We start from the raw sequence: 27,638 nt of genomic DNA on the forward strand, positions 1-27,638 counted from the left end.
ACAACGTAACCATTCCAGGAATTAGATCAACGGTCCTACTTTGGTTTGAGAATAACTTGGTTGAGGCCAGGTTGGTCCTGTCTGGTATAGGGCACATATAGCTATGCACATATGAGTGACAGAAACACAGGAATAAAGTAAAGCTCAGATAGAAAGGAGGAAAAAACAAGGAAAGCTGTTAGGAAAGTGAGATAGACAGAAATGTACAGAATGTAAAAGAGACGGACAAACAGACAGAAGGAAACTGAGACAAAGGCGGGACATGCAGATGATGCCAGAGGAGAGTAGGAAGAAACTAAGACAGACTCACATATGAAGGTTTTAGTAGTAGTTAAAGGGCTCCGTAGGTACTGGAAACAATAATAATAATAACTATATTAACAGTAGTGGTGTAGTCTAATGTATTGTAGTGGATATACTGTACCACACACACAGTATATGTATATATAGGCTATATATATATAAATATGTTTTGATATGTGCTGCTTCTTTTCTAAACATGCTGATGAAATACTATTCATGGATTATCTGTGAAGGAACTTTAAACTATCAGCTTTTCAATAATACAAATGTTGCACTACTTTGGCCAGAGAGATCTTGTAACTATGACAACATGACCTAGTCTCTACAACTTGATAAAAAAAGATCTTTGTGCAGAATGAATTGCTTTTCCTGTGTGTAGCTGTCTTTTTTAATTTAGTTTGAATCAATGTATCACTGGTTTTGTTTTCAGCACAGCCAAATAGTCACTAAAATGTTAAAATGATGTGGATTTGTCACATTTTATTTATTCAGTCAAGTATAAAATCATACTTTGTGTAAATGTCCTCCCTAAATGCTGTCTCACAACACCTCCATGCTATATTTATCATATATGATATATTATATCCTTGTGATGGGGAAACACTGGATCCTCACTCAAGTGCCAATTTATTAGGTACACCTTGCTAAAACTAACGCAATCTAAAGCCCTGCACACATGACTTGTTATATGTTCAGGTTTTGTCCCGCCCATGTACTGTACGTATATCAACAGTACGAGGGAATACACCTAAAGAGTACTAAAGAGCAATAGTGCCATACCGGTGATGTGTGAGCGTTCACTGGAGTTTATTGACAGTTACAGAAACCACTTGATGACATCTGGCTGTTAAAGGAGAGCACTGAAGACACAAGACCATTCACATGTTCTAAAATAATGCTTCTGGCTTCCTCACATAAGATTTGTTGATTGTTGCTTATAGCTTTAAAATGATACATTATCACTATACAATCCCATTGTTCCTGATACATGACAGTAAAGGGCAACCTTCAGACAAAAACACCAACATCAGCTGCACTGCACAGGGTCGGAACATAATTTGCAAACGTGTAACGCAAACCGTAAACCTGGAAAACTAAATATCTGTGTGTGCAACACACTTCGACCCAATTTCTTAATGATCCCAAGTACAATTTGCAAACAGATGTTGAAAGCGTTTCATTTTATAAGCGCGAATATTTATTTTATATTGTTTCCTTGAACAAAGAATGAACTGACAGGAAGCTAAGGCCCTGGAACCAAATGTAAGTGTTGTCGTACGGTAAAGTTAGCAAGTCACGGTATACAACGCACATCCCATCATACACCAGTTGAGAAGGTTTTTATGTCACAGTAACATGTCATTGGCCCCATTATTATGTTTACAAGCAAAACATGTACAAAAACCACAGTAGAGATATAATGATCACATCCAAAAACACTACACTACACCGTGGAACCTTCGGGCTGCTTTACCCTGCAGCAGCACATGATGGACGCAAACACTCGCATCTTTTTCGGTTTTCTTACTATCAGGATATTATGGGTACAATGTCCAAACATAAATCAAATAAGGTACTGACTGCCTGTCAAAACCATCCCTTCCACCCACACATCATACTGCATTACATCTGGAAATGCAAATCAACTTGTTTTAAAATGTACAGAAATGTAAAGGCATTACAAGACAGATTTCACCTACACTGCACACATTAGGGCGAATGTTTATTCTTGAGAAAAGTAGTAAACAAAAAAAGCCATTCCACTCACTACTGTAGCTTACTAGCAACTCCACAACAACTGAGCCCACAGCTCCATTTGCTGATAAAGACCATCAAATACAGCAGAAATTACAGGAAGTACCTGAAGTCACAAAAGATTTTTGTTTTAATCACAAACGTTATCTTGTGTAAATAAGAGATCAATATATTTTGTGCATGTTTTATCTTATTCCCACACGTCGTCGTCCTGTTCACACAAGCGATTATTATGCAGGTTAGTTATCTTGTACGCCAAAGTTATCTTGTAACAGTGAGTTCACGGAGATATCTTCTTGTTCACACAAGATACCCTGTTGCACAAGTTAACATCTTATTCACACAAGTTATTTTCTTGTTAAGGATTTTAAAAAAAAACCAAAAAAAACAACAACTTTGGGGCTTTGTAAGTAAGTGGAGCGGACACAAAGTTACATAGTTCAGATCATGATTAGACGACATCTTCGAAAAGCTAACAGGATCAGAGCAGTTGGGTCAACATTTTCTGAATTAACAATAGTTAATCACTCATCTGATACATGACATAATGTTTGCAGGAAGGATCTTAAACACATGATCAAAACACCACACAGATTGCATGTTAAATCATATACAGAATAACAATGCATGGTAACCAATTGCCTAAAACTATAGTACATTTTAAATCAACATCAGTGGAAGGTTTCAAAGCCCATTCATGTCTTTGAATAGTAGATGAAAGGTTCAAACGAGTGTGTGCTCTGCAGTGTGGGGCAGGTATGTAGACCGTAGCAACACAGACCCCAAACCTCAGTGAGGAAAGTGAACGAGACTGAAACATAATTAACAAGTGCACGGTAAACTATGGAAGCAGTATGCTCACCATACCGAGTGTAAGGCGGCTTACAACAACCTGTGTCCAGCTCAGCCACACTTGTCGACATGTTTCATGGATGTAGGTAGGTAGCTAAGTAGAGATGTAGGAAGACAACACCCTCATTCTTAATCCTGCATGCAAAGCTCTGAATTGGTCAAAAAAAGCATCATACTCTCCCAAGTTAGCTTAATAGGAAGACACATTGTTCACTCCAGTTACATACTGATTAGCCAAATATTTATATTTCATATGTGCATGTGTAAGGCTTGTTACATTCAAAACTCAACATGTACATACCACAAACAGTGCTCTATGCATCAGTTACATACATGGCATGTTGAAGAGCCACATCTTTGGGATGAATATAATTACGTTAAATATCTTTAAATCTTCACTAATCAATATTTTTATGCACTGACAAAGCTCTAATAACCCGCTGTTCACTACCTGCCCAACACCAAATCAACAAGTAAAGGACTGTTTGCCAACGTGTTCACCGTATCACCATTATTGTGTTTTCAGCTTGTTGTGCTGCCCACAAGCGGTGCACAGGCTTTAACTATAAAGTGTGCCATGAAGCTAAACAGAAAAAAACTTGTTGTAACATGTTTACAGATTTAAAATGAGAAAATGTAGTGTTTTTTTGTAGAACACTGAAACCGTGAACTATAGTGCCATCACAGACCCACTGTAGAACCAACCTAAAGAGACAGTATGAGGAATGTAGGGAATTAAATGTAAACCATGTGAAGGAGTGTGTGCAGTACAACTGAAGAAGGTAAAATATGTCGCAGACAAATGGTTTTGGGTGAGAAAGTCAGTCGGAGTCCAGACCGGGGGAAGAAGACACTGAAGATCACCAGGTATATGAACCTGCCACACACACACACACACACACACACACACACACACACACACACACACACACACACACACACACACACACACACACACACACACACACACACACACACACAGTCTCAGTCTAGCTTCTCCTTGTGAACCAGTTTGGGGGCGTCCACAAAGTCTTGGCCGTTAAACAGGATGATGGTGGCTGTGATGGCACTAGCAGCCCCCCAGAACGTCACGTAAGCCAGGGTTTCTGTCCAGGTGTCACCTACAAGACAAATCGCAGTCATTTATTCAAAAACCACGAGAACCAGTAACCTGCAGCTCTGCGTCTACAAGGGAGCTGTTTAAGTTGTCCATCTCACATACGTATGACAGAACAGATTCAACAGCCGTCTACTACACAGGCGGCGTAACAGCTCGCATTGCACTCATTCTATACATGTGTTGCTGCGAGCTGAAGCATCTTTTCAGGCTTTAAGTCTATTTGCATCTTTTAGCATCTATAGTGACTAGAGCCCGACCGATAAAAGGATTTTTAAGGCCGATATCGATACAAATATTTGGTGATTTAAAAATCCGATATATATATATATATATATATATATATATATATATATATATATATATATATATATATATATATATATATATATATATATATATATATATATATATATATATATATGTCCCGTAACAAAACACAAACAGATTTCCCTAACATTAGTTATTTGTAGTTATTTATGAGTCCTCACTAAATAATATGATAATGCAGTTTAAAAATAAACTTGTTTGTTTTATTGTCACAACAGAACAGAGGAACATCAAAATATATTAAAGCTCTGATTAATAAAATGTATAAAAATACAAACTTAAGATATGAAACTTAAAGTCCTTTGAACAAAAACAATAAAAAAAAGAAAAAAAAAAAAAGAAATCAAAGAGTGTTGCCAACAGGGACGTTGTAGAGCGCCCTCTGGTGGACAAACTATGCAACGCCAACACTCAGAACATGGTTGAAGGGGGTTTCGTCCCTTTTTATTTTCTTTTTTAAATTTTCATTTATCGGCCATTATAAATGCCGAAACCGATAGTTTGGAAAATGCCTAATATCGGCCCGCCGATATATCGGTCAGGCTCTAATAGTGACTGTGTGTTGGGCTCTGAGCGCTGTCTGCACAGCAGTACTGTGCTGCTGCTGTGTGGACCCCGGATGATGGAGGACTGAAGCTGCTGCGCTGCTAAGATGCTGCTGTCACTATGGAGCCTGTTAGACTCCTTAGTGTAACAAGTCATCGGCCGTTTCTGCTTGCACTGTTCCTCCCTACTCAACTACTGACTCAATTGTGCAGAATACGTCACATATTTTGTTTTCTTGCAAAATATTTTTATAGAACAAACTCAAAGTTACAATTTCACTTGACAAAAGAATGAGCACGAACCCTTTTCAAAACATAATGACACATTACTGATAAAAACCTTAAGAGGACAACAAAAGAGATATGAAACCTCGAAAAAAAAACTAGATGGAGCCTCTCAGGTCCAGGATGCTAGGCCAGAGGGATGCCTCAGGGGGCACAGATGATTTCCAATTTAATACAATTATTCTTCCCAGGTCACAGGGCTCGAAATAACATCTGCACATTAAATTTGTGCTGTGCACGCAAGTCTCCGCTCTACATGCACCGGTGCATGTGACTTGGTACAGAGACCTGGCTGAGCGGATAACTGACGTGGAGAGAAAACATCCAGACTCCCTGCTCATTGTTCTTGGGGACTTTAACAGAGCAACCGTCAGCAAAGAACTCCCAAAATACAGACAGCACATTAAGTGTCCCACCAGGGAGGGACAATACCACACTGGGTCAGTGCTACCCCACATTATGCCGCCTATTGCTCTGTCCACTGTGCAGCTTTAGGTCTCTCCGATCCCTGTCTGGTTCATCCTCCCCCGACCTACAGGCAGAAACTAAAATCTGCTGAGTCTGTGGTCCAGACGCTGTCTCCATCTCCCACAAGTCGTTGCCACTGAGCTTCAATTTTTCCACACTCTTCCAACCCATCAACTGGCCCTGTTTAGTTTGCCAAACTGCCTTGGCACACCTTATCGGTTGTCAGCAGACTTCAAATCACAGCCGCGTTCATCATTCTAGGGAGGACGTCTTGCTCCAGAAGGGTCATTTTTCACCAAGCCCCTAGTCACCTCTTTACTGTTGGACTTGGCCCACTGTATCACCGTGGTGGAGAGCAGATATTGCTTGCCGTTTGTCACATTCTTGACAGTCTACCTTCTCCCTGTAATTTCAAGTAATACCATCTTCCAAGACTTTTGATTGGCTTCTCTGACCCCCTTGGAGTTGGTTCTTTGTTGATGAAGAACCTTTGGTCCATTAGTTTGCCTTTGACTATCGAGATGCTTTTTGATTTGGTTAGCTGGATTTTCATTCCTGTGATGTTTTTGGTTTTTTAAAGCTTCCCTAGTAGGCGCCTGGTGCTGTTGTTGTCATGGTCATCATGTTGTCCATGGCCGTCACGGGGGGTAGACGGATTTTCAGTCGCTCACCACCTGCTACACATCTGATGTTTCCCTGGAGTATGTTGATTCCCTGCTTCTTGCTTTCACAAGCCTTCCTCCACTGCTTCTTGAGCTGCCTTCTCTGCCTGAACAGGCACTCAAACTCCTGTTGCCTTCTAAACCTGCCTTCTAACATTGGTGCCTTTTCCTTTCTGTCCCTAATTCCAACGTTCTGCTCCGTAGCCCCAGATGATGTGTCCATCTTATCAAGCTTCCTATCGCTGCTCAAGCCTTCTAGAACACTCGTCAGGCCTGCATTTATAGTTTCCCCACTCAGCCTTCTCTGAGGCTCCCCCAGGGTTGAACACTAACAAAGCTCATATAACTTTTTGACAAACATCGCATTTTCTGAAGCTTCTTCACATTAAAAGCCTCACAGTGGTTTACTGGTTGAAAGCTTTTAATGTGAAGCAGCAGCAGACAACGTTTGGTTTGCATCAGCAGTAACTAAACACGGCTCCGTACAGCTGAAAATTATCATTACGCATAAAAGGCTGAATTGTGAACGTACAGACAGGAACGCAGTAGTGAAACTAAACTCTAAACCACAGAAATTAAGTTTGAACCTAAAAACACAGAAAGACTTTTAGAAACAAAACAGGACTCTCACACATCCTCGTTTGGGATAAAGGCATTATTTAAAAAAAAAAGAAAGAATGGAATGGATGGTTGGATTGTGGAACAGCATCTGAAATACCCTCCCCCCACAACTTTCAGTCATTTGGGAATACTTTTGTTTTAAAACTATAACTTAGTTATATAGAACTTACCAGCCATGAGAAGACACACGATGCACATGGAAAATGCCACCAGCATAATAATGGGCAGCTGCAAAAAGAGTAGGATTTAAAGCATTAGACGAATAGTCCCATTACCTGCTGCTGATAGAGAGAAAACACTGATATACTGACCGTGAGGAACTTCCAGTCCTTCTGCACACGAAGAGGAGTGGGTCCATCAGACTCATCGACAGCAAAGTTACCCAGAAACAGGTCAATAGAGTCCTGAAAACAACAAAACCCCCATTGACACCTTGGCTACACAGTATTCCAAATCAGATGTATTTTCTTATTGGAGCTCATTTCACAACCAGCTTCATTGAAATGTTAAACATGAAAGGTTAGAGAGGTAAAGCTTGCTATATGTGAGTTGGAGCTTGTAGCGTGGCACGAGCAGGAAATAGAGACGCACAGAAGTACCATGTGGATGCTCATTCTATGCCCTTTCTTTATTTCCGTGAGACTACTATGCAACTTGAACATTTTAACCACAATCTTGTTAAAAAGGTGATTGGGCATTACGATTGAAACAGTGGATTTTTCTGGTACTGTACTACTTTCTTCAGTGATGATGGATCTACAACAAATCATGTCATAGACATCCTACCTGTCTGAATCCATCAGAGAAGTTATTTTTGTAGTAGCGGATCATTGAGTTCCAGCCATCCATCAGCAGCCCCCACCTGGTCCTCTTCCCCGTCCTGAGAGAGAAATGAAGCTGGATTAAACTGGAGCCATGGCAATACCACTGCAGGGGGACTCCAGAAAACAACGCACATAGGATGCGACAGTACTTTACCTTGTGAAGTCTGTTTTCAAGGCTCCGGTTCCTGCGTACTGTACAGCGCATGCATTGGCATTGTCAGCCCATGCTGGTTAAAGAGCACACACAGAGAACAGTGAGGGTACAATCACAGGCTACACTTCCTACTGATCACACAACACATGCGCACAGTCAGGCATACAGAAGACAATACCGTTCTTGTAGATCTTTTCAAACTCAGCCTGCTCTTCAATCCGCTGACCCACATTCAGAACCCCCATCCTCTGTGCACACACAGGCAAAACACAATAACTGGTCAAGATTCAGGCCTCTCATTGTGAGCAGGATGTGAAATTCCCTTACCTTTTTTAATCTTTCAAAGAACACGTGTATATATGGCAAAAATGGGATTTATGTACCACTGGGCTGAAAACATGCATTTAAAAAAGGATCTACCACCCAAAATCTGAACATCTATCTGGTCAAATCCATTTGTTCAGTAACTTTGTAACAGCATTTTTTTCACTTAAAAATAGTCAAAATGTTAAACAAAGTTTATTCTTGGTATTGGAAACAGTAGTATGACAACCCAACTAGTTAACTTCACAGTAACATGGCAGAATATATTTTTCTAGGGCTGACGTCTCCAGGCTCCAGGCTGGTCGATAGGCTCTTGTACGACCAAATTCTCATTGGTCGGACAGACGCTGGAGCTACTTTTATGAGGCCGTGTGTCCACCAATTTATTTTTCCTTGCTGCAAATGCCAGGCGGTCTTCTAAAAACACCCTGCTGGGAGTGCTAGAGCGTTTTGGAGGCACAGTATTTTTTTTTTCAGCTGAGACGCCTTTGTTGAGTCTGGTTGCTATGATACGGAATATCCACATAAGTAAAAATGGCTGATGGCTGCGTCGGCATCGGTCTTATTACTCTACTATTATTTACTATTACTATCTATGGTCGGCACAGGCTAGAGTACTAGGAGGACAGATACTGTATACGGCCCAGCAGTATTCCTTTTTGTCCTCCGTTGTTGTTGCAGTCCAGCACTTGTACATGTCGGATGTGAGGGTTGGTCTTTGTGGTATTTGTCCCGCCCCTCCTTCACTGTGATTGGACAGCTGGGTAAAAAGTGACAGTGACGAGCGCAGCTTTTTACCCAAAGTTGAACGTTTCTTCAACTGTCTGAGCAGAAACAAACTCCAAGTACACTTAGTGCACTGTGGACCATTTAATTCATATAGAGATAACGTGCAGATGTTTTGACAATTGCCATGCCCTTATATTGAATTGAGAGAGAGAGTAGCGCACGTCTCTCATTATAAAATGTCCCAACAGTAACATTAAACCCTAAATTGTGAAAGTATTATATTAGTATTTTGCTATTCTAAGAGGCATAGCAGCAGAGGGCTTAGAAATACCTGAAGCTGAGACTGTAAGGAGCGCCGGGCCAGCAGGCTCTGGATGACGTTGGTCCTGTCCAGGCAGTCCATGCAGTTACTGCGGAAGACTCCTCTCTGCTGGGCCACCGTCTTCCCCTCCGAGTTCACCATGAAGTAACTACACACAGACAAAAGTCGGAATATTCCCACACAGTACACAACAATAGATATTAGCCCATAAGAGCTGCTGGTTGGATTACCTGTATTCCTCTTGTGTCTCCGCGACATCATCCACTAAGATCTGGAGGCGGTCCCATCTCATGGCGCTGCACTCTTTGTGGAAGTCGAAGGCTATGTAACTGAGGACAGAGAAGACAGTGTCACAGAGTCAAAGTCACATTAGAAGGAGATGACTTCATCAAGTTTTTTTTGACCAGAACATTCATTGTTACAGAGGTGGCAGAAATAGATCACAGTCATCACGGTTGTCAAGAAAAAGATAAATGGGAACATTTTAAAATGTCTACCAAACTAAACCAAAGTAACGAGTTACAGCTGGCTTTCCCCAGTAAGCCGACTTCTTAAACCTGGTTTCTGTAATTGGGCTAGGTGATTTCCCCCGGTAGATTTCTCCTGGAGAAAGCAGATTTCTCTGCTGTGTGTACGGGACCCTGGGTTTCTAATCAGCTTTTTACAAGTGACTGACCTGCTGCATGTATACACTGATTTACAGTAGCCAGGTCACTGCAGTGCATGTCTGGTTACTCAAGTAACCTGGTGTCTCTGAGTAACCTGGGTGCTAAAGTGCAGATAAATGCACTGAATGTCATTGTGAAGTAAAAATTGTAGGAGCCATTGAGCGATACTTACTTGAGCATACCGTTGTTCATGCCAGACACCATCTTGGCAAAAGCCTGTTCTAGAGGCTTCTCTGAGCCCTTCTGGTTCACCTGGAAAAACAAGAACACACAAATTAGCCGAAGACGCAATTTGGCCGATTTCCTTTTGAACAAATAAGAAGAGGAGCTTGAAAAAGGGTCCTTACCAGGTTCAGAATAGTTTGCTTCCCGTAGATGAGGAGCTGAGAGTCGAAATGCCTCTGGAAACCATCCATCTGTACGAAGGTTTCCAGTGGTTAGCATCGGATTTTCACACCTCACCATTTAAAAAGCACACACAAAGACGAAATGACCTGCTCTTACGTGATTGGTGGTTTTGCTGATTATAGGTTTAGGTTTGTATTTGAGGTTGGGCCTCTGACTCCAGTAAAAGGGCATGGAGCCTCGGGTCTGGGGACGAGAAAAAAAAGGTTTGTCTTGAAACGTCATTTCTGAAATCCTGCACAGAAGTCCATCAAACTTAAAGTTACTACAAGGAACTTTCATTGTGTGTTGATTTTTGGGGGCTTTGTGGACAATAGCAGCAGTGTTTCCATGAACAGCACCGCAGAGGGTCGCAAAGAGCTGCAGCTGCCAGACTCCCTTTAGAAAACCTCTCATTTTACTGCAGCAGGGTCTGACATCAATATTACATTGATACTATTTCATAACCAGTTAAAAACTTCTTGTAGTTACTTTAAACAATTTAACTTCGGGGAAAAAAGGCTGCACAGAACGATGTAGAAAAAGCCAGGTACCAGTTCAAGTTGTCTTTAACAGTATGACTGGCCCTTTATACTTGCCTGTATAAATGAAGCCTTTGCTCCCTCATACAAAACTATCTGCTCAGTCTCCACAAAGTTAGCAGCATGGCCTTCAGAGTCGATGCCTGAGGAGACAGCAGGACAGAAACATCCATGAGCAGTCAGCGTTGTCAGTAGAGAGGTAGACAACACTACCTTCTGTTCTACCTTCATACTGTTTATGAAAATGTGTTGGCTATCAGCCACTTTGCTTTCCGCTAGTCCATATGCAACTTCCACAACCAATGCTTGGTGCAGTTCAACAAAGACATTGCTTCAGGAGTTTTTACCTCGAAGGTAATATCTGACGCCGGCCCGGAAGCAGCTTCTCCTGGATATGAGGATCCACTCAAAGATCTTTCCGTTTATACGACATGGCTTCATGACGATGACTGGACCAGGAGGGTCAAGGAAAGGCTTTGCTCAGGAATTGATAAGATGCCCCAATGCTCCATTAGAAAATATCAGACATTCAGTGAAAAGGATACATCCATGGACAACAGGAAGTGCAAACTTATGAAGCTGTGGGGAAATAGTGATAGTAATTCCAAAACCATTCAGTAAAAAAAAAAACAAATGGGCCACAGGTCCCGAGTTAAACGGTATACGTTACCTCTGGCTGTGCAGCCAGTTCTCTCAGGAGGTTCCCATTCCACACAAACCGCTGATCTGCCTGAAAACCGCAAGCAACATGACATCAACACATTATTCATCAGTCACAGAAGCAAACGCATGCCTCTCTATGATAATGATCAATTTAATGGGAAACAAATGAAAAAACCAAAACCCCTAATGTGTTCGTAAGTCTCTCATTACTTTTGGACTTACCGACTGTGTGGCTCTCATCCCATTGGTTTCTACTGAAGACGCACATTTTTAAAAACAACTCACAAATACACTCAGTTGCCATTGTATCAGGTACACCTAGCTAAAGTGATCATGTGGTTGAAAAAACACCTCTCTACAGCAACAACAAAATTCTAACCTTCATAAAAGGGAGGATTTATTGCAGGACTGTTGTATTAGACTGCATTTGTTTTAGCTAGGTGTACCTAATAAACTGAGTGTATACATACAGTTTATTTTGAAAGGCTCAGTAATTTCCCCAAACAGCTGGTCACTGTTGATTTTATCAAACATTACTCTAACAGAAGGAAATTTGTTAGGGACTATTTTCAGCAGCGGATGAACCAACATTTGGTGTTCTAGTGCGTGTTTGTAGCAGCAGGACGGTGTGTGTGGGATTGAGTCAAAATAAACTAGTGTGTTCATGGTAATCAAGAACAAGTCACCCAGTGCAACAGTGTTTTAACAATACACTTCTTTATGGAGCCAGAGGAACACACACACACACACACACACACACACACACACACACACACACACACACACACACACACACACACACACACACACACACACACACACACACACACACACACACACACACACACACACACACACACACACACACACACACACACACACACACACACACACACACACACACACACACACACACACACACACACACACACACACACACACACACACACACACACACACGTCTCACCCTCTCCAGCAGACTCATCTCTTGGAAGTCAGGGCTGGTGTTTGCCAGCCGCTGCAGAGTGTGTGTCAGGTCGTAGTCAGTGCAGAAGTAGAAGCCGTCTGTAGTCAGCACATTGTTAATCATGGACAGGAAAGTCTTATTCTCCTGAGACTGGAGTAGAAAAGAAAACAGACTTTTAGTTTTCAGGAAAACTCATGATGAGGCACTTTGCAGAGTGCAGGGAACTGCATTGGCATGTTATAATGCTACTGTATGCGTTACGCTGGGTTTTCACAGGCAGCTTTTTTCGACTAAAACTCTGCTACCGCTCTGCAAACGCTGACTCTGAGTCAACTTTGGAGAACAGGCAGAGTGGAGAACACCCGGGTACTTTCACCACAGTCAGCCATCTTTGCTCATACTGCTGTTCTTATATGGAATGAATTGCACCGCTCTGCTCTGCCGTTAACAGAGCTGCCAGTAAAAAAACAACAGTGTCAGGGATGCACAGATCCCACTTTTTCTCTCCTGATACATCAACGCTATCTAGTATCTGCCAATATTGAGTACTATTCTGATACCAGCTCTCTCTTTTACCCACATTCCAATCTGTATAGTTGGACTGGTAAAGTAGCTACTGTTAAAGCCTTACCACCACCACGGCTTAAAATATCAAGTGACCCGAGGGTGCTTTTAGAAGAAAAGTCATGAGGTGGTCAAATCTAAATGGTTTAAGGCCTGCAGAGTGTGAGTGATCTCAGTAAACATGGGGTTAGTTGTTATGGAAAAACTCAGGAGCGGTTTGCCTCAGGATACGCGATTACACAGAAGCATTTAAGGAAATCTCGACGGAGGAGAATTAGGATTAAGCAGTAAAGTTCAACCACAATATGTTGTTGTGTAGTTCTATCCCAACTCTCAAGTTCCCGTTTTCCTGAAGGAGGATTTAAAACTCATGCCAGACAAACAAGCTTTAGAGATACCAAATAAAGGTCCTTCTTCACTCCTCTAAGCATTTACAACTATTTTTCCCTCAATAACAAGTCATGTTGTAGGCACCCCAGATTACATGCAGCACATTTATCTATGAATGTCTGGGTCTTATCCAGTGTTTTTAGGTGTCAAGGTTATGCGTTAACCTTGGAGGGATGGGAGCGCTCGAGGCAGCATTGTCTTTTCATACAGCAGTTACGTCATCTATGGAGTCAGAGTAGTTCTCTGCCCTCAGGCAGAGAACTACTGACTCCACTACTCCGTCGAGACAGGTTATGACCTACTGCTATTACAGTATGTTGGACACAACAGTATGTTGGACACTGACCTGAATGAGACCTGGGTACCACGGTCTCAACTTACACAGCATGAGTTCTTCAGCAATGGAGTCGCTATACTTGCTGCAAAACCACAACAATGCTGTCTTCAACATGAATCAACATCTGGTGAGGATGCTGACTTTTAACATGGCATCATGTAGGTAGCCATCATGTGCATATTTACGAATGTTGTATTACAGAATTCTAGTTTCAAAAGGAGTCAGCTGGATATATTAAAAAGTAGTTCAGAGACTGTATTTTCATCCAACTCTCAGAATTAGCTAGCTACAACTGACTAAATCTGCCAGACACTGTTTGAGTTGACCAACTGACAAAGTTGACGGTTGGCAACTAGAAATGCAAAGCTGCTTTTGTTTACCTCGGTCTCAAATCAATCAGTATCACTGTGAACTGCATATGTACCGTGCTCGAGAGGAAAGCTAGCGACAGTAACTAAGGGCAGGGCTCTAGAGCGTGACCAAAATTTGTAAGGGTGCGACTAAGACTTTTCCCCGGTCGCACCGGTGCACCTAACGTCCTTGCGTCCGCTGCCTCTCCACTAACGAAGCGATGTCGTTTATATCGATATGGTTTAATGTCGCGTTACATGACCCATTCCTTCTGTAAAGCCGTGCCTGTGTTTGGATCTCTCCTCCGCGCAGCCCCGCCCCCATTCACGCACACTGCTCCCCTGCGACATGGAGACAGACACAGCGCCGCCGGTCCAAACTGCTGACATTTGTCTACAGTTTTAATTGTTATTAACACAGCTGTATATTGTTAAGCATGAGAGGGAAACCTGTATTGGTACCAGTGTTTCCGCTGGTAACTCTCTGTTATTGCGGCCGCCACGGCAAAAAACACATTAGAAGTTATTAAATGCAACTAACTTCAGTTGGTTGAGTAATAGCGTGAGACGGAGCCTGCTGGACCTGGGCGAGAGATGTGACCCGTGGCCAGAATATCATAGTTCATAAAAATGCAGCGCAGTGACGATACAGACATTTCATAGCCTACACAAGACGTGTGTAACGCCGCTGACCCGCCAAAGCGCATTCGACCCGTCATAATGAGTCAGCCGTCACTCTGAGTAGTATACGCTTCAGTCCATCGCACTCCCCCTCTCTTCCTCTGTCTCCCTATGTCTGTCTGTTTTTTGCCTTTATTTTGATAGGAAACTGAAGACATGAAAGGGGAGAGAGGGGGAATGACATGCAGGAAAGGGCCGCAGGTCGGAGTCGAACCTCTATATATACACACACACCAACTGAGCTATCCGGGCGTCCTCTTTCTCTTTTAATCAGTCTGTTATTGTTGTTGAAAACAAGTGAAGGAACTTTCTCAGAGATATATATATGTATTTTTTTTTTTTTTTTTTATATATCCTAGGCTATTTATTTCAGATAACTTTCATTTACATGTGTTGCAGCTGTATATTTTCAAACTGGTAAAGGAAACCCTGTCTTTGCATTTTATTTTAATCACAATCTGTTTTAATAAAAGAGCTTGTGAAAAGTGGCTTTGACTTAAAACTCAACATTTAGCCCACTTTTTGAAAAAATACATAGCTATATATCGTGTAATGCCATTCAGCGTTGCAGGCGACGCAAGAAAAAATTTGGGTGCACCTAAATTTTGTGCTGGTGCACCTAAATAAAAAAGTTAGGCGCACCAGCGCAACCAAGGCAAAAAGTTAGTCTGGAGCCCTAAAGGGTCTCTTTCACATTTTAAACTGTTGACAGGTTGTGCTGCTTCCACCATTGCATTCGGTCTTCTGAAGAGAAACCAGCAGGGCTGAGTTTCATGCCTTTTGAGCTTGTGCATCTCTGCTGGGCTAATAGGATCTGGCTGCTAAGCCAGTTAGCACAGAGAGTGAAGCCTGGTGTTCCACTCTTCACTCACTCTCTCTGCTCTCTTACATTCCTGGTTTTCCAGTGATTTTACTTACACACTAGTACTTGCTACTCTAATCTACTACAACCAACTGTCCATTGTTTCACATTATTAGTTCTACACTGCAGTGTTTTACCATGCATCACACAGTTTACAGCTAAGGCTGCTCTTCCAATTAGCATACCAAGAATAGAAGTAGATAAATAATGCACTGCTGCCTGCTACACTGAAATGAGATAGCAGTGTGATTCCAGACTGAAAAGAATAACTGATCCTGAAACACAAGGTCTCACTGAGAGAGCCTGGACGCCTGTCAGACACCCAGTCTACTGGACCATCAAACAGGACCAGGAACAGTATTCACGCACTACCATCACAGAAACCTCACTGGGCAGCCAAAACCACAATTGGTGAGGAAATGGATTGAGGACATAATTTGAGTGATAATATTGTAATAATTTGAATTTAAGCTCCATTGTGACTACTGGTGGACACAAATATATTGATGTAAACTATATAAATCTGCTACAAGTGTCAGAGGACCCAAATGTGTCCCTGATAGTATTGATTACATCTGACCAGATACAATTGGCTATGATTAACTAAAAACAGGGTCAAAGTTGAAAAAAAAAAAAAAAAAAAAAAAACTAAATTACCCTTTGGGATGTGAAACCAAGCTTCCAAGGGCTTTAAGGTTAAAAAAAAAGAGTGAGTGTTTGTTGTGAAAAAAACAACAAAAAAAACATGCCAACATTTTGGGACATACTCTGGTCTAACTTATGCTACGTTTACACGTGGCCGGCTATTATCATAAAAGGACATTTCAACCTCTCCGTTTTCAAAAATAACATTGTGCACAGCTGTCAGTTTTCAGAAAAGTGTTCGTTTACATGTACCCGTGTGTATATGCTGTCAAGAGCACGCCAAACCTGTAGGTGGCAGTGGAACGAGAAGCTTAAGCCCACGTTATCCAATCAGAATCCTGAAAATGGCATCAGCAGCAACAAATCACTTCCTCTCTCTTCTCTTCCTCACTTCCTCAGCTGCCTAAACCTCCGTTTGTCTCAGTTTACATGCAAACGGCAAACAAAGTTTTCCAAAATCTCCACTCTGGCCGGAGGTTTTAGAAAGACTCGTTTTCAGAGGCGAATTCTCCGTTTTGCGTGTAAACGAAGGGCACAAACGAAGGGAAATGTCTCAAAATAACCATGTACGTGTAAACAGGGCCCCAGAGTCAGAAGAAAATTGGCATCAGTGTCATGTGATTGTGTCCAGTACAGAGACTGGTCCTGGAAGAGTTTAGCTCTGATGCAGCGGGAGAACTGCTCAGCAGGCAAGCAGGACTAAGACAGCTTTGGAATTACTCAAAGATATGTTTTGTTTCTCTTCGGACAGGGCTGGGAAATAACAATGGCTTCTGACGGAAGAGTAATTAAACAGTTCCTGTATGGAAACTATCAGTAAACACCACCGCCAATCTGCTCTTAACATGTGGATTTTCTTAAAGAATCATTGTCTATTGCAGATTTGGGGTGAATAGTCTTGCTGACCTGGATCTCTGAGAGATGCAGCACTGTCTTCTTATAAGAGATCACGTCAAAATCCACAGCCTTCCACACAGCGTGGCCCAGCAGGCTGCCCACGTTCCTCTTCCTGGTGATGACGATCAGGTACATGCCTGTGAGGAGTAAGGGTAAGTCACAGCTGTACAGGCTTCACAGACAACACAATGCTGAGTCAGCACGGCGCCTACCTGCTACCAGACGAATGGTTCCCATGATGCCACATATGGGCCTGGTGACCGCCGAGGGAGGGACATCTTTTTTACCTGTCAAAGCAGCACAATGCTCAAAAACAGACAGGGCTCGACAGTGCAGGTTCACCACTTTGTGAACAACTGCGTAAGCATGTAGTCCAACAGTTTAACAACAATGTTTCTCAACGTACAATTGCAAGGAATTTAGGGATTTCATCATCTACAGTCCATAATATCATCAAAAGATCCAGAGAATCTGGAGAAATCTCTGCACGTAAGCGACAAGCCACTGGGGTGTCAACCTGTATTGGTACCAGTGTTTCCGTTCTCAACCTCCTGGCGTGTGCTTCGATTATTATTTGTAATACAGATTGATAAGAAAAATAAAAATAAATCTACATACCATATTCTCCTATGTTTGCCTCGACTTAATTTAATTAGAAGAATTAACTGGTTATATGATGTTATATGTTTAAAGAGAGCGACAGGGTGGTGCAGTGGTTAGCACTGTCGCCTCCCAGCTGGCCGGCTTGGGCTTGGGCAGGAACTTTCCCCAGGGGCGGGGAACTCATTACATTTCAACTGCAGGGACCAGGGTCTCAATTAAGTTCCAGGGACATATTTTAACCCACAAAAAGTCCCTGATCGAGGGTAGTACTTTCTGAATGTACAGGAACCTTCGGGGTGGGGTTTGGGGTTGGGTCAGCTTACGTCTTCGCTTGTGTGTTCCGGTGCAACTTTTTGGCCAAGGCACAGGTGACGTGAGGCGACGCCAGAGTCAGCCTTCATCACCACTAAGTTCTTGGCCGTCTACCTGCCGTGTCAGGGCCTTAAGGCGGAAGCATGGGACTGTATGATGACAGGGTGTTGTAGGGTTTAGAGTGGACATCTCCTCTAAGCACCTGGGCAAAGCTTAGGCAGTCCCAGTGTAGGGGAGTGTGGATGTGTAGACGTTTTACACTTACTCTTTGCAGAGTCTAATGTTGTTGATGACCAATCTACAAAAATGAGCTCTGTTTTGACACTATCAGTACACTTGACAGAACTAAGATTCAGATTGTCCTGTCGATATGGTTCTTATATTTACCGTACGTTGAAAACCTGTCGACATGCAGGCAAAAAAAACTCTTTTAAAATTGTGTTCACGAAGCTGTACTACACATGTAGTACCACTTACATGGCAATTCATGGCTAGCTGTAAGGTTTATTGTTTTAATGTTTCTGATGTATTCTGGGAATAAAAATCTATGGCATTCCTAGATAATACATGTGGAGAGCGAAAACAAGGTTTAACCGCTCAGGGTTCAAAGGTGCCGAGACATGCGTCTATACGCAGGTCCATAGCTTAACCCGTTTTGTCTTTGTAGTGTCGGATGTGCAGCCATTAAACTGTCGAAGTCTTTCTACCTGTGAGGGTCATCTCATTTGAGACCCTGTCGATGGCCAGCACAGCATCAGCCCCCTCATCGCAGGCCTCGATGAAGAACTTCTCTGGGGTTGTGTGCCTGGGAGAGAACAAGGGAGATGCTGAAGTTGAAGTTGTCCTCCAGGGTAAAATTACAGCTTGCAAGTAGAGTCGGGTTCACCAAGCATCACAATGTGCAACAGATGATAATTCACCTCGAATGCAGAGAGAACCCAGCCTTTATTTCTAATTCCCCCGTTTCCTCATAGTTAGACATTCCCCCATTTTCTTCATTTATACATGAAATGACTTTACTGTCACAGGTGTTTTCCACCAGGCGCGTCTGCGCTGTGTTCCGGCAGCATCGCTGGCCCCGCAAGCAATCACGACCATTCCAATCAATGCTTAGATATTCCTCCAGCTGCGCCCCGGAACGTCCCAGAAGCGTGTGTGAAGCGGCTCTCGGCTCCGCTCGGCTAAAGATACTATCTATTTTCACGCTGGCCGTTCAGACAGCCAGGCAGGAAGTGGAACAGCGAGCGCATTCAGTCAATTTACCAAGACACCCCACCCCAATATGGTATATGTCTCCTCTGCAACACCACGGACGACGAGAGATTCATCTTGGAGGTGGAAAAACATACCAGATATCACAGATCTTTTTTTTATCAGGACTACACCAGAAAAGAGAAGGCATGGAGTTGAACTGCAGGAGTGCTTGGAGTGGAAGGTAGATCCTAGTTGAAAAAACACAGGATTGTTCTGTAAAGGACTGGTAGAGACAATATAATCTGTGAGCCGGGCAGCAAGATGCTCCCGGTGTGGTACGGTGCGTGGCGGAGGACAGAACAAAATCGGAACGCAGCACAGAAGCGCCCGGTGGAAAATGGCTGTTACTGAGCGCTGCCTACCACTTCCACCTGCAGTGAGGAAACGGTATGTGCCGCGGCATGCCACTCTGATGACCGGCACATGCCGCTGTACTAAGGGACATAAACCAGATTAGCTTTTCACATACAATAGTCCTACATTTCTCACCTGATAGTTACTGGTTTTATTGTTTTTAATACGCTTGTTTTATATGTTGGTTTTATTGCTTATCTGTTTATAATTTGCTATATGTGCTGGTTTTACTGTAAAGTGTCTTTGAGTACCATGTAAAGCACTATATAAATAAAATGTATTATTATTACCCGACCCTGGATAAGCGGATGAAGATGGATGGATGGATGGTATTATTATTATAATAATCGCTGTAGCACTAGTTGCATGATCCCATCAGACACTTTCTTGTTCTATTATTTGCCTTTACCAACTTAGTCATTATATCCACATTACTGATGATTATTTATCTAAAATCTCATAGTGTAAATATTTTGTGAAAGCACCAATAGTCAACACTACAATATCAATGCGGTATCGATATTGAGGTATTTGGTAAAAAAATATCGTGATATTTGATTTCCTCCATATCGCCCAGCCCTGGTCTGGATTTACCCTGCAGAGATCTGAGGAGCAGTTAACCACAGTCCTCAGAAATCCACTGGAGGTTAGAACGCCAACACAAAGGAAGAGGAAGGGGATGGACATCCGGCCAAAAAGAGTGACATCCAGCGGAATTTCCGTCGGCAACGGAGCAATCCCGGAAGTGGAACGTCAAGGATATAGACTATATTACAGTAAACACACAATCATTTCAGCCTATGAAATACATTTTAACTCAAGCAAACAGTGAACTAGGGCATCCCTGTTGCCAAGTGGTCTGAGGAGCATACCATGTCGAGTCCCAGTAGGGGGGCCTTCTTTCATGTTATCCTCTTACTCTCTCCTCACATCGCATGTCTGTCTCTACTGTCAAACTATTAAATAAAAGCAAAAATTTAAAAAAAATACACAGTCAACTGAAGGAAGGTAGAAGGTTGATTATCATGGTGCAGCTTTCCTATAAAGCCACTCGATTCAATATGTTAAATTGACCAGAGATCACAGCAGCAGCAGCAGCAGCAGCTTGAGTAACACACAGCTCGGAATCCTGCAGCAGAAGAATGTGACCTGTAGTGCTGTAAGAACACAACCACCCTATTGTTAGATAACAAAGTGGTCAGGGTTTTCCCTACTATTATTATGGGCACCACCTAAGCTGAATGAATGTAAAATCAATGTATCAAAACTAACTAAAAGACTTTCATCAGATCTAACGATTGTAGTCGGTCCCCAGTGGACTTCTTTAGAAAGTTTGGTCTTTAAGCTTGTTGAGTGTTATTTATTTATTATCTGCTCTAGCTTTTAGACACAGATATGGTCATAATAATGGTCTAAAATGATGTGAAATTGCATTTTCGCACCCCGTCAAATACATGCACAAGTCTTCCACAAACTGGTGGGGAAACACTGGTAGTATTACTTAGCCCTTAACTGTTAAGGTCCAAGCCAAACTGTTTGCATTGTTTAGCACATTTACTACTGTACAAACATGTGGACCTTTCCTTACTGCTGCGCTCACCTATATTTCCAAAATGAAGCTGAAGTGTTTACACATTCTAGTACTTTGCCTTTCTAACCTCCCCTGAAAAGAGTCGACAGGAGGGCCAAGATTAAGATCAATTCTGGGGTCACGAGTCCATAGTTTTTCTTCACATTTTATATATTCATACAACGATTTAATTCTATTTTCTGTAAATGTTTTCTCCTCGCGCAATGGTCTGAATACTGTTCCAAAGCCTTCTCAACAATGCCAGGCTGTACCAGATGGATTAATACAAAAACCCTTTATTTTAACCTTTATTGGGGCTTAGGAATGAGCCTACAAACTCACAATGTGTATTTAACTGTGACAGGGAGGGATATAACGCAATATAAGACTGAACAGTGGTAGGATCCTTTAAATCCTCAGTTCAAACGTGCAGGGTGGCTCCATCATAACCAACTCAAACTGTCGAGGTGTACAGACACAGTACACCTGGAAGAAAGACTGGTAGGACCGGGCAGTTCGCCTTTTGAATGAGCTGACGTATTTGAACAAGGGTGTGTCTGAAATAAAGTAAGCTCTGTCAACTTTCATGAAAGTTAAAGATGGCTAACGTTTCATTTCACCAAGTTTCCGTGTTCGCTTCACAGACAGCTGATTGAGTAAGCCATAGCATTGAATAAACAGCTTAACGTAGGTTTTAAAGAAATGTGTGTCATAAAACAACTATCACATTGTCACTCCTGAATGGAACTGACATTATATTCCGATTCAAAATTCACGACCCACCACCTATAACGTTAAACAACCATTCGCTGCTAGCTAACATTAACGTTAGGTTAACTAACTTTCTGCCGCCCTGTTCGCACTAAACAAACCTCCTCCTCGGTGTGTTTGACGATTAAAGGCATTTGACAGCCGTATACACCTCCTTCCAATTCTACATAATGATGCCAAGTTATTTCTTCATAATGAATGATTGTGGAGTGAAACTTGACTGGTTCCTTGTCTAACGTTAACGTTACCAGCCGTGCCTGTCAGCGAACTTCAGCCGCTGTGTCATCGAACCTGACGCTACTTCTGAACTCCAGCTCCTGCTTTACCTCAGGCATCATAAGCTTTGCCTCTTGTTTGTGTTTTATTTGACGTGGAAACAAGGTGAGGGTTTTTTAAAAACGATTAACTATAGTATATATACTTACAAATTGTATCTCTCGTAGGCAGTCGCCATCTTCGCTCCGTCTACCTGACCTCAGTGACGACAGCAGTGAGGGTTCTGTGTGTGTTGCCAGATACAAGTTGTAGAACCGTAAAGGGCGTAGTGCTTAAAATGCGGCTTTCCCTTTTAACCCACGAGAACCTGGCATCCATGTAAAGCGAGACGGTGGGTGGTACTTGTAGTTCAACCCATACATGGTTCAACCGGGTTCAACTCATACACTGTATATTATTATTAATATTAACAGTCTACGGTTCAACCACTGCAACTAAAGGTACCTGCATGTGGTATAATAAATAAAAAAAGGACACTTGCTGTTTTTTCTTCTTCTAAATGTCAACTGTAATAGTCATAATTTTAATATAATTAACACACACATTGTTTACTTTATAATTTCTACAAATGAATCAAAGTGTCCTTAAAGTAAAAATGTATGTCTATATTAATTCAAAAGTAATGGTCATTATGTATTGAAGATGTTCTTACTCTCTCTTTCATGAAATGCACATTTAATTCATGGCATTTGTATCATCTATTAGTGAACGTCACAACAGGCATTATTCAGGACACCAAAGCACGCGGGTGCTGTGAAGGACCCCAGCGTATATAAACCATGACCGGACATTTGTCCAGCCTCTCGTTCACGGCTCTCTACGCAGCTGGAAGTGAGTACAGCGTCGGGATTGTTCACGATTTACTATACCTCGAAGAGAAAGGTAAATATGGTGTATGAGTATCTTCCTAAAGTGTTGTGTATTAGGTTATGAAGTAACTTTAGGTGAAATGGTTACGAACAACAGCCCCGACTTCTTCCATGCTGAGCACATGGCACAGAAGCCGAATGGAGGGGAGAAAAAAAACAAACAAACCTGGTTTCTAACGTTACTTGTGATCTGTTTTCTCAATAGGTCAAATAATGAGGCTTCTCGTCGAGTTTACTACTGTGAAGACCAAGTTGGAAGATGGGTGAATAAAGTGAGTGGTTATTAGCATCAGGGTTAGCTAGGGGTTTTGAACTTAAACCGTAAACAAACGTCAGTTTCAGAAAACCACCGTTTTGCTGGATGCACATTTGAATGAATTACTATAGTAACTTTAAGGCCATTTTATAGTCGTTTAGGCCTTTAGTTATAGGACACAGTAAATTTATCAGAATTAAATAAAATGTGACTTATATTCTGAAACTACATGCATGACCATGAAAATGCAAGCTTTTAATCCCAAGTATTTGTTGTATTTTAAAACTAGTCGAAGTAGTTAAAAACGTCGTTGTGCATAATTAGGCCACTTGAGCGGATTTCCTCGTGGCATGTAGACACACTCTGGTGTTAGCTAGAGTTGCAGCACCCTCTTCAGGGCTTCTTCCGATACTTGAAGAAATGGAGTCTGACTACAAATGCCCCAGTGCAAGCCTAGCATAAAATGTGACCATTAATTTATCTGCGGACTGACCAAATGCAGTTCAAATGGTTTTTAAAATGCATGTGACATTGTAGAATTTAAACTTCTCCTTGGTATTTAAACTCTCCCAATTTCTAGGGAATGGGGATCGGTTTTATTGATTTCGTTTGAGACCTCTTTATCAATACCATTATCGATTATTTTCCATTTGGAAAGTGTAGACAGAACTAGGGGTGCAACGGATCATAAAACTCACGGTTTTGAGTCACGGATGGGTTCAATTTTCGGATCCGCACAAAAGAGGCAAGGGGTGGGCGGTTTTATAATTTATTATAAATGTAATAACTTAACTTCTTTCATCAGTAAATTGCTGTTAAGCGAAAACAAAGGGTATTTTAAAATGACTTTGAATGCACCACATGGCTTTAGCGTCCGTTTCGGAGCATCAGAGAGCAGCAGACATTTAACTGGCATTGAAATCCGGTTCACATGCATTTCGAGTGATCCATACGGATTAGCTATGGTCCGTCGCAACACTAAATGGAACGTATTGCTGTAATTGCCAAAACTAGTCTAATTTCTTGTCTCTTTTGCTTTATCGCGCTGATTAAGTGACCCATAGAGAGGTGCTCTCGGTAGGTCTTACTATATTTTGAATGTTTTTGCGGTGGGGAGGCTAGTCTTTACACACTGTGCTTACCGGGTTGCGCACTTATCTAGTTTTAGCACTAACGTTATATGATCCACTAGTCACGATAGCAGTATCGATATGCTCGGCCCTTGACTTTCGGGTTTTGAGAAACTTGGAATTGAGTCCTTGTAGAACCGGGCCCATCCCTACCTGTAACATCTGGGTTATTGGTAACGACAGCTGTGTGCTATAAAGTATTGATTAGTTATGCGTTTTTTCCATGTTTTAATTTTCAGTTTTTAAAGTGATGCAGATGTACATTGAAAAGTGTTACAAGTGGTGAATACAAACCCTTTGTGTAATGGAAATGACCCACTGCTGTTTCAGGATCACCGCAGCTGAATGGCTGCTGCCTCATCAGGCTCCTCAGAGCACTGGAACATGATTTCAGCCTCTGGATACTACAGTAGTCCTGTGTGTGGTGAGTGTTGATGGATGCCACATAATTATATGCTATGAAAACCAACATGCTACTATGATGATTCATTAGACTAGAGTCTCTGATTAACCATGAAGCTCTTTCACAGTGCACTGAGCATGTATTTTGTCAATAGAATACAAACTGCAAACATTGGAACTGGTTCTAATACTGTGTTCTCTCTGTACTTTAGACCAGCTGGACTATGGAGACTGCTCTCTGGGTAAGTCTAGGATCTGAAGTCTCTGTTCGGTGTTTGGTTATGTGGAATGATGATTTCTTAGACTAGAGTCTCTGACAAAAGCATGAAGATGTTTCACAGTGCACTGACTACATAACCCACACCAGTGGTACATATGTTAACCCATTTACTGTAAATCATGTTGACCTTATATTACAGCTGGCATGCCTCATAAGTTTTCCTAGCTACTGTCACACTTTTTTTTTGCCACATTAAAATCAATTAGTGGAAACTTGCTTTAGTTGATTACGTGCTTGTAGAAGCTGCATTATGGCAGTGATACAAATGTAAGGATCAATGTGCTTTATCACCTCTTAATTTTGACCAATGACAGACATTAAGTTTTAAAGTAATATTATGCTCATTTTCAGGTTTATAAATTGTATTTCAAAGTTATAGCAATAGGTTTACATGGTTTAGTTTTCAAAATGCCATTTTTGTTGTACTGCACATTGCTGTAGCTCCTCTGTTCACCCTGTGTTAAGCGCTCTGTATTACGTATGACCGTACTGAACATTCGTAGAGTTTCTTTGAAAGCCAGCTGGTAAACGACTAACAAAGGTTGAAGTGATTGCAGTAAAGGGGCTAAACATCCAAACCTGTGGTCCCTGAACTTCTTCGTGTTGCCGTGTGGTATTAATGTGAATTTCTCCGGTAGTTCTTCCACACTGACGAGTTGGCGTGACAGTTCCACAGCTGTAAAACTTCCTGGATGGGATTCAGTTTTCATAGTGAGGTGGGTCATAATGCAGCATATGAAGTAACTCTTAATCAAGACTATCCACATGGGGCTTAGACTTTACCCTGTAGCTTTTGTCTGAGTTTGGTCAATGATGATTCAGTTATTTGGTTCTACTGATCTTAAATGAAGTCTACTCGCAGCGCACTGAGACACTCGGACTGATTAAGCTTCTGTTTAAGAATGTGCAGAAGCCAGACACTGGTGATGACTGATGTTTCTATCTTCTCAGGTATGACTTGCAGTCCAAGCTGGATGGGTAACCCTACTCCTAGGGCCAGAATCCACAAAGCTCCCAACAGTTGGCCTGTGCCACATCTTATTCCACCAGGAAGACCCATTGTATCAGTTGGTGATAGTGAAACTTATTACACAGCTGCATTATCTTACTCCCCTCTACCAGACACACCAGTTGCATCAAAGATGCATGATTTTTGTACACAAAATTCAGCAGCTAAATATCCCTGAACGGTCTTTTCTGTTCACAGCATTGTTTGACAGGTCCCAGAGGTTTGGTATCGACAGTGTACACAAATATTGATATCATAAGGCATCCAAGCCAAACAATTTTCAAAAATATCCAGATAGTAGGAGGCCAGATAAAACTGTTGCAGTTACTTTGAATTTGCTGAGAAATACTTCAACGTTAAAGGGACAGCAATGGGTAAGAAGTTTGCCCCAGTGTATGCTAATAGTTTTATGACTCAGTCAGAAAACTCCATCTTAGACTTGCAACAAAAAGCCTGCCTAACATTTTAGATATTTAAATATCTGGGGTGTTTGGACCCATTCTAGAGAGGAGTTCAATACTTTTTTGACCACTTAACAGTCACAATAAGTCAATCATACTTAAATCTATGAGCAATAATTCTGTTTCCTGGATACAATACATTTAAATGTACTGATTTTCAGGGGACTCGCAGGTTACGGATTAAGATTTTTAAAGAAACTGATACACATGCTTGGCTTTATAAAACGATTAAGCCAGCTAAAGGTCATTCCTACACAAAGTTTTGTACAAAGCTTTTCTCAACTGGCATTTACATGCAAGTGCATTTTAGAGAAATTTCAAATAAATGGTTGACTACACAATGACTCAAAGCTTGGGTTTTTTTCTCCCCCTCCCCTGGGTGATGGTGCAGGGTTTCTGTAGTCTTAAATTTGATTGTGTTCTTACATAATTTGAAACTGGCCGTATTTTCTTGCGTTAATGTAACGCTCCCCCCCCCAAAGGCTCCTGCAGTGCTTTAGAACTTCATTCCATGGTGTTTCTTTCACAGTCCAAATATCATTCACTGTATTGAATGAGACCAACTTAATTACAACAGCTTTCATGTTCCTGGCATGAGTCTCTTTTGGTTTGTACCTTAGACTGTGTTCAGCTGGGAAGTGTTAATGTTCAAATACTTGGCTTGAAACTGAATTTAGGCTTTGTTGCAACTGCTTTAACCATGTATTTGAGGCCTACTGCTTATGCCAGAAGGCAATTAACTGAATGTTGGGGGTGCTGGAGTCTCATGCATACTGAAGGGTCTCTAGTAATGGTCCTAAAAGTCTTACATTTCACTTGGTGAAACCCTGTGGCAGGTTGATAACCATAA

General features: G+C 41.8%; 1 protein-coding gene, 1 long non-coding RNA gene and 1 other non-coding gene across 3 annotated transcripts; 2 read left to right on the top strand and 1 right to left on the bottom strand.

The window, feature by feature from the left end:
* Window positions 1-1,628: 1,628 nt before the first annotated feature.
* sacm1la (SAC1 like phosphatidylinositide phosphatase a) lies at window positions 1,629-22,639 on the bottom strand. The gene is made up of 20 exons (XM_078267283.1): window positions 22,531-22,639; window positions 18,864-18,961; window positions 17,454-17,528; window positions 17,251-17,378; window positions 12,516-12,665; window positions 11,556-11,615; window positions 11,431-11,464; window positions 11,233-11,334; window positions 10,943-11,028; window positions 10,464-10,550; window positions 10,307-10,375; window positions 10,132-10,211; window positions 9,522-9,620; window positions 9,301-9,439; window positions 8,095-8,164; window positions 7,917-7,989; window positions 7,725-7,818; window positions 7,250-7,342; window positions 7,109-7,166; window positions 1,629-4,031 (listed from the first exon to the last, which is right to left on the bottom strand). The coding sequence occupies exons 1-20, from the start codon at window positions 22,557-22,559 to the stop codon at window positions 3,895-3,897; spliced, it is 1,761 nt and encodes a 586-aa protein (XP_078123409.1). The 5' UTR covers window positions 22,560-22,639; the 3' UTR covers window positions 1,629-3,894.
* Window positions 22,640-25,244: 2,605 nt separating this feature from the next.
* LOC144529322 (uncharacterized) lies at window positions 25,245-26,493 on the top strand. The gene is made up of 3 exons (XR_013502977.1): window positions 25,245-25,280; window positions 25,957-26,034; window positions 26,270-26,493. It is a non-coding gene; the product is annotated as an uncharacterized LOC144529322 (long non-coding RNA).
* LOC144529505 (small nucleolar RNA SNORD52) lies at window positions 25,323-25,390 on the top strand. The gene has a single exon (XR_013503011.1). It is a non-coding gene; the product is annotated as a small nucleolar RNA SNORD52 (small nucleolar RNA).
* Window positions 26,494-27,638: the final 1,145 nt, after the last annotated feature.

The sequence above is a fragment of the Sander vitreus genome, chromosome 14 (genome assembly GCF_031162955.1).
Source record: "Sander vitreus isolate 19-12246 chromosome 14, sanVit1, whole genome shotgun sequence".
In the NCBI taxonomy this organism is placed as follows: Eukaryota; Metazoa; Chordata; class Actinopteri; order Perciformes; family Percidae; genus Sander; species Sander vitreus.